Raw genomic sequence first — 11,101 nt, forward strand, 5'->3', positions numbered from 1 at the left:
GAGGTAGATTTGTGTCTTTATTATGCAATGCAAGTTTTGTTTGCGAATCCAAAAGTTTTGTTTGCGAATCCAAAAGCTTTGCTTGCAGTTGAGCTGAATCTGGGGGGGCGGGACCTACGCCGAAAGATGTAAGACACGTCTCTATTGGCCAGTCTCGATCGGAGTGACAGCTTGGCAACATCCACAGTTAGTAACGAGAGAGGGAGTTCTATTTCATGTAGGCTACGCCGTCTAGGCTTCGCCTTATGAGCTTGTCCCGTGCGCGCGCTTGCGCGCCCTGAATATCCCGTAGGCCTCCCTGTCAGCCGACAAGGAGACCATGGCAGAGGAGAGCAGGGCGATGTTGTTGACCGCCGCCGCGGATTGAGAGGCACAAACGAACACCCTGTCCGTCAGGCCGACAATCTGCTTCTGGAGGCGGTCGGGGGGCAGCGGCTTTTCGGATGTTGCCAAGCTGTCACTCCGATCGAGACTGGCCAATAGAGACGTGTCTTACATCTTTCGGTGTAGGTCCCGCCCACGAGATTCAGCTCAACAGCAAGCAATGCTTTTGGATTCGCAAGCTAAACTTTAGGATTCGCAAACAAAGCTTTTTGATTCGCAAACAAAACTTTTGGATTCGCAAACAAAACTTTTGGATTTGCAAACAAAACTTTTGGGTTTTCAAACAAAACTTTTGGATTCCCATTAATATTTTTTTTATCACATTAATTTATCTTGCAATAAAACATTTTTTGATTGCAGTGTCGATAGTTTTGCTCTCAAATCTATTTTTTGATTGCAGTGTGGAAAGTTTTGCTCTCAAACCTATTATTTTTGATTGCATAATAAAGACACAAATCTACCTCCATATACTTCAAGCACAGACTTGCGAGCACGCGAGTACGTACCTGCAATTGGAACAGCAGCAGACTCGATGACGTCACCACCTCTGCTCGTCCGTTAACTGTGCTACGGCCTCATTTAGGCAGACTACTGAACAATATAAACAAATGATATAAAACAAAATCCCAGCCTCTTTCATTTTCAAATAGTATGTAAATATTCTGAATGAATAAAAATTGAAAAGATATGCGTGTCCTGTCATGTGTATAAGCTATACACACACGACTTTATATATATATATTTATATATTATCTTATATTATTATTGTTATGTTATATATTATATAAATATATATAAGTTAAGAGTATATTATTCAGTCAATCAGTTCTGTGAAAATAGGCGATAGTTAACAGCATACTGTCTACTGTCACACGACATGGATTTCACCCATATTAGACTTGACGGTTGTTTCAAAATGTCTGACACAGTTCTTGCTGCACCTTTGCAGAACATGGAGGGTGCAGACAATACAATTCACCTATTTACTTGCTTCCGCCTTATGGAAAAAAGTTATTGGTGCCGCAGAAAAAAAACGATGCAGTGACCAAGTTGGCTGAGTAAACGGACATATTGCTAGCATGATATTGCCATCTAGTGGAAAGAATTAAACAATACAAAAAACATCCAAAAAGGAAATGATTACAGTCATAGTAAAATGTTGTGTCTTTAACTTAAAATATGTTTTTGGATAATATGCTATATGTTATACATTAAATGTTTTACATAAAACATATCGCTGTTTTTGGAGCATGTCACACAGATATAACATTAATATGCATGTTTTATTACCACATAATGGCTGAAATATTAACAAGTTAACCTCATGTCACAGCCAACAAGCTCTGGACATCCGAATCTTCAATCAAACATATTAATCAAACAAAATAGGACTTTTTCTGGCGCTTCAAGTCCAATCGTCTAGTTCCAACTCCTTGTGAATAAATCAAAGCGCCCAAGTGCTTACTGGGGTGGTATTACTATTAAGAGGCTGTATAGAAAGAGTGCTGTCTCAATGCTCATGTTGGATGAGCATTGAGTGTACAACTTCAGACCGTTGAGCTCTCAAATTAACCACTCAACTAAAATAGTACTTAAACCCAAACCACAAAAGACATCAAATGTCCATAGTAAACACTACACAGACATAATGACTCACTTAACATAATCGGGAAACAATGATGGAAAATCAAAGAACATTTTTATCTTTACCGGCCTGAAAATACCTGAGCTAACATTATCTTCTTAGAACGTAGGTCGCTTAGCTCTTTTGACATGAGGATGGTTACTAACAAATACGTTCTCCATTATTATTCATCTTCAGAACAGAAAAACAGAAGGACAGCACAAAGGCATCCCCTTTAGGTAAAGATCAGGGATAATAATGCAGTGATGTGTGCTGGAGTGCCTTTCAAAACGTAGTCTGGCACCAAGTGCATCCGGTCCAAAAGCCCGGCCTACAGGAAGGGGGTCTGGTCCTCCTGGTTATGGGGGAAAGGAACGAGGCAGAACCGCTGGACCAGCCTGCGGTCCAGCAGCCCAGCGTTCATCATGTCCTCCTGATTGAACGGCAGCCGCTGTAAAACACTCCCTTCCATCTCCTCCAGTGTTCCAGGAGACCGTACGACCCCCGCCTTGACACTCTCCTTCAACGGTTTGTTAGAGGAACACGTGACGTCCCAGCTTGACCCCGCCATTCCGTTTGCGGCTCTTCTGGGTGCAGACGTCACTCTTCTGACTTTGATGGGCGTTAAAGCGGGAACGATGTTTGTGAGGACCTTCATTGTGGAAGAGTCATCGTAAACTGTATTAACGACGTTCATACCACACATGTAGTGATTCCTCTTGTAACATTCGACAGGGACACGTCGCTGACTCTTTTCTCGAACAATATGGACTTCGTCCTCCACCTCCTCCTCCTCCACCTCCTCCTCCCACACCAACTCCACCACCTCCTCAACCTCAGGAGCAGTGCTTCCCGGGCTGATCGAAGCCCTGCTCACGTTTGTTGAGCCCTCCGAGCTCTTGGAGGGAGACTCAAACACGACCCCCCGCGGAGGAGGGCGTGCCCTCTTGTACCTAGGGGCCGGGCCTCTGTGTCTGGGTTGGACCGCCGGCTGCTTCAGCATGTAGTTCTGCACCGACTCGGGCACCAGGAAGTCGTGGCGCTTTTTGCGGGGCAGCAGAGCCGTGAAGCTGCCCGGGAGACAGGTGCCCACGATGGGGACCACGGCGGCCGGCTTGAGCGCCGAGATGAAGTCCTCCAGCTCCCGGTAGGAGGAGTGGTCCGAGTAGGGCACCACGTGCACATTGGGATGGTAGGGCACCGCGGGCCTGCTGGTGGGCAGTATGGCCAGGGTAGGGTAAACCTGGTTCCACTTCTGCATGTTGGAGTAGCGGACCTCCGTCTGCTCCACCAACCGCAGGCGGCCGGCCCCCTCGTCAGTGGTGAACACGTCCGGGAGCCCCAGCAGGCGGAGGGTCTCCATGCGCTCAGCGCTGACCTCCACCCAGCTCTTGAACTCCAGGGCAAGGGAGACGATCAGAGACTCCTTCCCCAGGGAGTACAGACCTGCAGAGAGACAAGAGGTAAGGCCAGGGCTGATAGAGGGCTGGTTGATATGAACTAAATATCACAGCAAAATGACCTTTTCGATCTCTTTTGATGCCATGGTTTAGTGGCATCACTAAACCATGGCATCATGGTTTAGTGATGCCACTTGTTTTCCCTAGTATTCAAAACATGGCAGTGTACAGGTAGAAACCACTCTTTGTCTTGATAAAGTGATATCATTCAAATATTTATTTGCCAACATGTCATGCAAGCCTCAAAATCTCTGAGCTAGATTATCTCAAGATAATAAACTTTCCGCCGCTTCAAAATCACGATAACTAAATATTATAAATAATATGAATAAACTCAGCCAACTAGGCAGGGTTTGTGTTGTTATTTGTCCGTGAGCTGAATATATTATACTCTCCTATGGAGTCGCCATTAGTCTCCCAACAAAAGGAAGTTTCATTTTCACCCAAATCCCTTTCCATCCTACTTCGACAGCACTTACCGATGACAACGTTGTGGTCGGGGTGGCTGCGGATGATCTCTTTGATCTTCTCTGTGGCTCTCTGCCTGGTTGGCAGGACCCGGGTGGCGTCACAGTTGGTGTTGTCAAGGTACAGGAGGTCTATGTGGATGTCATTCCTGAGGCAAGGCTCACGTAGCATCGAGGGAGCGTACCTGAAGTCACCTTCAATAGTTCACCAAAAACATTGAGGAGTATGTGATTTCATGGTTCCGTTTATGAATAAAAGATCTTTATCCACTGGAATCAACCAAAAAGAAAAGGAAACGTAATGGTTAACTATCACAAAGTTACAAACAGCAGTTAAATGTAGTGTTCAGGAGCTGACCTGTGTAGAGTATCGAGCCAAAGTAACCCTGGAAAAGAAACATGACGGACCCTGGGCAGTGGTTGGCGTCTATAAGTGTGACCGTCAGTCTTTCCTTGCCGATGTCATCCAACGGCAGCATGTACGGCTCATCCAACTCCAGAGGACGGACCCATTGCTGTTTCACCTACATTATACAGTATACCGGACCCGGTACGTACATCATGTTAATACATAATACCTTTGTTAAGTCGCGAATTGAACTGGACTTTCGTATTACATCAAATCATAACAATCGACACGGTACAATCAGGTGATACACAGTTGTACCTGTAGTTTTAGTTTCAAGAGTGCAGCAGATACTGGGGAGCAGTAGATCGGTCGGTCGCTCCATGTAGAAGTTAAACCAACTGTGTGGTCGCTGTGCATGTGAGATAGAAAAAACAGGCGAGCGTGTGGACACTTGCGAACCTGCCAGAAGTCTACAGCCAGCGGGGTATGTGGGATTACATGTCCATTCACTGACATTTTACCGAGGCTCGAAAACGTAGTAACATACACAAGATATACAGCTTCCTAGACACTGGCAAAACAACAACACACAAATGATGTTCTGAGTCCCCAAGCTAATGCTATTAAGTGAAGAGCCCCGTCAGCCCTCATTACTTTAGTCGTAGTCTATTTTATTTTAATAGGATGTGACCATAGTGCCGTCATAATTATGATAACACACGTTTTCTTTCAACTAAATAAGAACATTGCAAGCCCACGGCACGGAGCGCGCCATTTTTTATTTCAACTCAACATGCCACGCCCCCTGTCAATAGGTAGACTATCTTTCAAACAGCGCCCCTGTAGCCAACACAAAATAAAGCCAATTTGATATGAATGTAAGAAATAGGATTTTTTACATTCTTATAGGATTATTTAGGATAAAATATCAGACTCTGTAGCTGGATAATTTCTTTATGTAGGCCTAAATATCAAACATTGAATATGTTGAATAGCACACTGATAATCTTGAAGGATCCTGTTTGTGGAGGGGGATTTGCAAGTTTCACAGAAATATGATCAGACAGACATTTAGTATTGGGACATCTGTATCCAGGGATCTGGATTTTTATCTCTAAAAGTGTGTATGTGTATGATAATATGTGTGTATATATATATATATATATGTGTGTGTTTGTGTGTGTGTGTGTGTGTGTGTGTGTGTGTGTGTGTGTGTGTGTATGTGTGTGTGTGTGTGTGTGTGTGTGTGTGTGTGTGTGTGTGTGTGTGTGTGTGTGTGTGTGTGTGTGTGTGTGTGTGTGTGTGTGTATGTGTGTTACATAACATTAACTCACTCAACATTTACAAACTAAGGGTTGGTACTCAAATAAGGTTTGGGGTTTTCTCGGGCGATCTTTATTAAGTTCTGGTTTGTGATTTCTGACATTAACTTGTTTTTTTACTGGAGTCAGGTTTATAAACCAACTAGTGGAACAGATGGCCTATGTTTTATTGGAGTAATGGAGGATGGGGATTCAGAGGGGTCAGAAGCCATCACCTCAACATTACATTTTCCAGGGAATCAATAATTTGGTTTACATTTAGCAGTGTGTTTATGTGGCTCTTTCGGTTGTAGCCCCCACCCTCCCCATGCACACAAGGAAACCACGCACACAAACACACACTTAAATGTTATCGAGTCTAGTGTGACAGGCATTTCGCAGGGATTTCAACAGTGGAGACGCATTCAATGGGGGTAATCACTGTGCCTTGTACTGCAGTCACTTTGCTTCGAGACAGGCTCGTCGCGCAGCCGCCCTGTCTGAAGAGAGGTGTCACACTGGGTATGCTTGTCATCTGTGCTACACTGAACTTCATTTGCCTAAGGCAAACAATTTGAATCCATTACAGACAAACATCATAATTGGGGTACCTAAATCCCCAACATTGTTACAGTCTACGTCGCTGCTTACTGAATGTCTCTTGATGTAGTTGTATTATTATTATAATTGTAATGCAGCTGTTGTATTTTATCTTAACGAGGACAAAACAGCTGTCTCTTCAGATCTATTAATGGGATTTTAGATACTGGATATAATAAAGGTATTGTAGTCCTAATCTTAACTTTCTTCATACCAATGACTCAAAGGTCAAAAGCCTGATTGTGCACCAGCATTGTTCTAAATGCATTACTCTATAAACAAAGAAGTGTTTCCCTGATAAGCCATCTCAGTAACCCCGAGCATGCAAAAACAAAACTAGAGTCCTCTGGCATTATTGTAAAAAAATAAATCCATCACTGTCACTTTCATACAGCTATCCACTAGATGGCGAGAAGCGAGTGGAGCTTTGTATTGTGCTATAAAAATAGGACACCAAACCGTTTCCTTGGGAACAGAGTGCCATGGTAGCCCCTTCCACGCGCGCCCCATGATACTACCTGGAAACGCCCTCCTCTTTTATCAGATAGCACACATTCCCCACCGGCCGCCCGAAGCACATCAATCATACTCGAGTAATTAAGCAGCGCTCCCCCTGGACACGCCATCCGTTCGCTCATAGCACGCCAAGAAAACCCAAAACATACGCTGATGGATCTCTGTTTGCTTTTCTTATATATATTTATCGTTGCAATACTTTTTCTTAGAACAAAAGTGAAGAAGACCATATGACAATATCTCACAGTAACAATATGAAGAAAAAAAATGTCATATTAGCAGGCCTACTGACGATGTCCAGGCAGAACAGGCTGAGAACAACCCAAGTCAGGTGATAACAACTTAAAATAGGGTATCTTCTCGTTGGTGTTTATTATTTCTGGTTTGCGACATTGTTATTTTACTGAAATCCCATTAAGAAAGCAGCTTTTGGAAAGATAGGCATATGTTTTATTGCAGTAAGGTGGTTGGGAGGTGTCAGAAACCATCACTTCAACATTACATTTCCAGGAAATCAATAATTTGGTTGAAAGTAACCGTGTTTTCCTGGTCCTTTCTGTTTCCAAAGCTGCTCCCCCCCCCCCCACACACACACACACAAACATACAAACACACACAGACACACACACACAGACACAGACACAAACACACACACACACACACACACACACACACACACACACACACACACACACACACACACACACACACACACACACACACACACACACACACACACACACACACACACACACACATAATCCAACACATCCCTCTGAAATACAGCATCACGAAACACAATTTCTGAACAAAACGCAAGCTGCTCCATGCAGATGGTAGCCTCAGTGAGTCATAAACTGCCTACATGTATTTTTATGGCTTTTTCAATTTAATCTACTGATGGATTTTTTGATTTGGAACAGCCACTGATGCAGCCACTTGGTTTGGTCTTTCTCCAAACCCATTGTTCCAACTTGGAATGAGAAAGCGCCAGTCTGTGTGAGGTCATGAGCGAGCGAGAGACTACCGGTCCGGGTGAGAAACCATTGCTTCAACGGTACAAGCACATGAGGGTGGACCCCGCCCAGACACCCCCGGTCAAGCTCCGCCTCTTTCTGCATCCCACCATGAAAGCGCGTGGTGTGGCTCGTGGTCTTATACCTTTCTTAGACTGCTGTCCCATTTTCGTATATGGAGCATACATGGCTAATTTAGACTTGAGACGGACAGACATTAGTTAAATCTTGAGCAAACTTTTAAAGAAGTAGGCCTATCTATTTATTTATCAGGTCACATAGGCCTGTCAGTGACGATCAGACGCAGTAACACGATGTAGCCTATGAGGCCTACTAAGCTTAGTAAATATCATGCCCCAGAGAGACGTCTGCAGGTTTTTTCGTTTGGGGGTTACACAAGGAAAGGCTTACATTGTTTAGCAGCAGATAAGGTAGGATCTAATAATAATGGCAACAATGACATTAACCACTTTTATATCGAATTACATGAACAAACGACTTATAACGAATCCCAAAGTTGAGAACTCCTCTCTGCGGGTAGGGCGAATTGTGTCCGACGCGAACACTCTGTTTTATCCAGTGTAGCTTGTTTTGGGAGGTAGATCTGCAGACCGTGGTCTTTGCCGGTGTCTTCGTGGGCATTGCGTCTTGCGTCTCTTTGCATCCTGAGGAAGGGGGCTTGCGTTTTTTCCTCTCGTACGGATCTGCGCTTGCTTCGAAGTTCGCATTTCTGGGGTTGGTCTGTTCTTGCTGGTTTGAACTGACGTGTCCCATTTGGTGGGTAGTGGGATATGTCTAGGGAGGCATCATGCTTCCTAAGCCTTATATTATTGTGCAAATATTCTTCTGTACTCTGTGGAAGGATTAGCTTATGAAAGGTGACAGGCTTGGCCATGGCTGCGATAAGCAAGCAACGCCCTCCAGAAGGGTCTGAATACGGATTCTGCATCTGGCAATAGTCAATAGATGAAGTAGCTCTCTTTCATTATTAATTGTTCACTTTATAGACTACATTGTTGGGGATGGTAACACAGTGCTCATTGCAACAAAATTTCAGCCAACACAAAATCAGTTGAATGTTCAAAATACCCCACAAGGTAGAATTAGCTTGGTTGATTTTACTTCTCCGCTACATCTGTTGCTGCACAAAAATAACAGATTACAGACACACAGCCTAATCCAAACTGCACACATGAAAGGCAACACGACGGTTGTAATGACTTTAAATCGACTTGCTGGCCAGAGCATATCGAGGGATCTTTGAAAGTATTGGGCATATCATCTCGTAAATCCATTATACCAGAAAAGGCTTGCAGGGAAGTAGGCTGGCAGAAGACAAACTAGTGGACCCACAATATGAGTCAGACCTATAATATTGTCTCAAAACAGTAGACACTGTACCATAGATGCTTTGGTTGAATCATGGTCATCTTAAGTTACTGTGTGGCCTAAAAATGGTGTTGTACTGGTTTACTATGGCTATAAAAGAGTACCCATGCATAATGTACGACATGAATGGGCTCTGCAATTAGGAAAAGTGTGCTGCCATCCACCAGTAACCTAAATATGCCAGTTGGGCCAAACTCCTCCTCACGATTCAAATGTTGCTCTCTAGTCTTAAGGTGGAAGATAAACCAGAATAATTTAGTCTTATATGATTTTCAACATAGTAATCTATGCGTTTTATCACTGTTACTGAAATCAGATCATCATTTAGAGAAACAAAGAGTAAAATTCTATGTTTTGGCCAGTCTCCGCCGACCAGTTTGTGAACGTTTCACCCAACACAAAAATTTGAAATCTCCTTCGGCACGAATGTTGGACACAATAACAGACTTGGATCAAGCAAAAGGTAAAGACAAAGGTTGTTTTTCTCTGTAGGGATCCTTTCCTAATGTAAGAATGTAATCTAAGTTAGTCCATGGCGAAAACAACGAAAAATCGACCGGTTTGTCAGGGCCTTTAGTCGGAAGGCCTAAGCAGTGGCATTCTGTTCTGCTGTCGACTTTATGGCCCTGAATGAGTGTCGGCCATCCGAGGACTGATTGAACCATGCTACGTTCAACGCCCAAATGCCCAATCAAATGACATTTTAAGGAAGAGGTCCGGAGAGCTAATGAGGATGTTACCTAACCCCCCCCCCCCCCCCCCCCCCCCACAGACCTGTTAAAGTGGTCCTAACTCTTGCTACAGCCCCCCCCACCCCCCCGCCCAACAGACCTGTTAAAGTGGTCCTAACACTTGCTACAGCCCCCACCCCCCCAAACAGACCTGTTAAAGTGGTCCTAACACTTGCTACAGCCAGGATCACCACAACCCTCAGGCCTGAGACTCAATCAGAAGTCCCAGATAACAGCATGATCGTTGATGTCGGGTCAAGTTAGGCCCAATCCCATTTCTACCCCTTACCCCTTCCCCCTACCCCTTCCCCTTGTTTTGAAGGGGTAAGGGGCGGGGTAAGGGGTAGAAATGGGATTGGGCCTTAGTGTGGGAAGTAGTCCACAACCAACTTTGAATTACTCACCAAATGCAATTGACTTGTTTGTGGTTCACACAAGGACAAAATCGAATCCACTCAAAACCTCTCGAAAGCCTCTCATTAAAAAAAAGTCTCACATTAGATTTCAAATATTCAAGATTCAAAGGTTTTTATTTTTCACATACCCATACAGGATGTGCAGTGAAATGTTTGTGTGACTTAAAAAATAAATAAAATACAATAGGATAAAAAAAGATAGGAAGCATAACAGGACCACATTGTGCTGACAGTTTCTGCGACATCCAGTCCAGTTGCGACAGACCAGGCCTAAACACCACGACGATGACTTTTATCCACAAGTCGGCACTCTGCATCGACCACAATATGCCTGCTGAATCAGCACTGTGGCCATGGGCTGGTTATTCTTTTTGATTTCCCTGAGAAGTGCCTCCGATAAGATCCAGCGGACATCAAGTGCCGGCTGGAGTATGACGAGGGAAAGCAGGTCTTTTAGTCCAGCCACTTCAGCACTTAAACTCCAGCACTTCACTCTCTCTCTCTCCCTGTCTCACGCCTGACCGAAAGTGTTGCAGAAGAGATTGTTTCCGTCTTCCCCTGGGGCTTATTGGCATGATTTCACAGGGTTAAATTAGTTCAAAGTGTCCGCAGCGAAAAACAAGAATCATAAGACAAATCATTGTTAAAAAATAAATAAATATGTGGACAGAAGTCGGAAACAATTGTTGTAAACACTGAAATAGAAATGTCCGCTCTCTGCGTAGGATAGCTTCCCAGAATGCATCTCGTAAGCACAAAAACAAGAAAAGAATGAAGCCACGGTGATCAATATCTGATCTGTGAACAAGATCTAAGGTATCTGTATATGGATCTGTCACCCTATGACG

At 44.0% G+C, this 11,101-nt stretch overlaps 1 protein-coding gene across 1 annotated transcript; it reads right to left on the minus strand.

Annotated features, from left to right (window-relative positions):
* Positions 1-1,648: 1,648 nt before the first annotated feature.
* Positions 1,649-5,076, minus strand: LOC115549730 (5' exonuclease Apollo). Its single transcript, XM_030365022.1, has 4 exons — positions 4,603-5,076; positions 4,294-4,459; positions 3,948-4,130; positions 1,649-3,454 (listed from the first exon to the last, which is right to left on the minus strand). The coding sequence occupies exons 1-4, from the start codon at positions 4,798-4,800 to the stop codon at positions 2,340-2,342; spliced, it is 1,662 nt and encodes a 553-aa protein (XP_030220882.1). The 5' UTR covers positions 4,801-5,076; the 3' UTR covers positions 1,649-2,339.
* Positions 5,077-11,101: the final 6,025 nt, after the last annotated feature.

This window comes from Gadus morhua, chromosome 1, assembly GCF_902167405.1.
Source record: "Gadus morhua chromosome 1, gadMor3.0, whole genome shotgun sequence".
NCBI lineage: Eukaryota > Metazoa > Chordata > Actinopteri > Gadiformes > Gadidae > Gadus > Gadus morhua.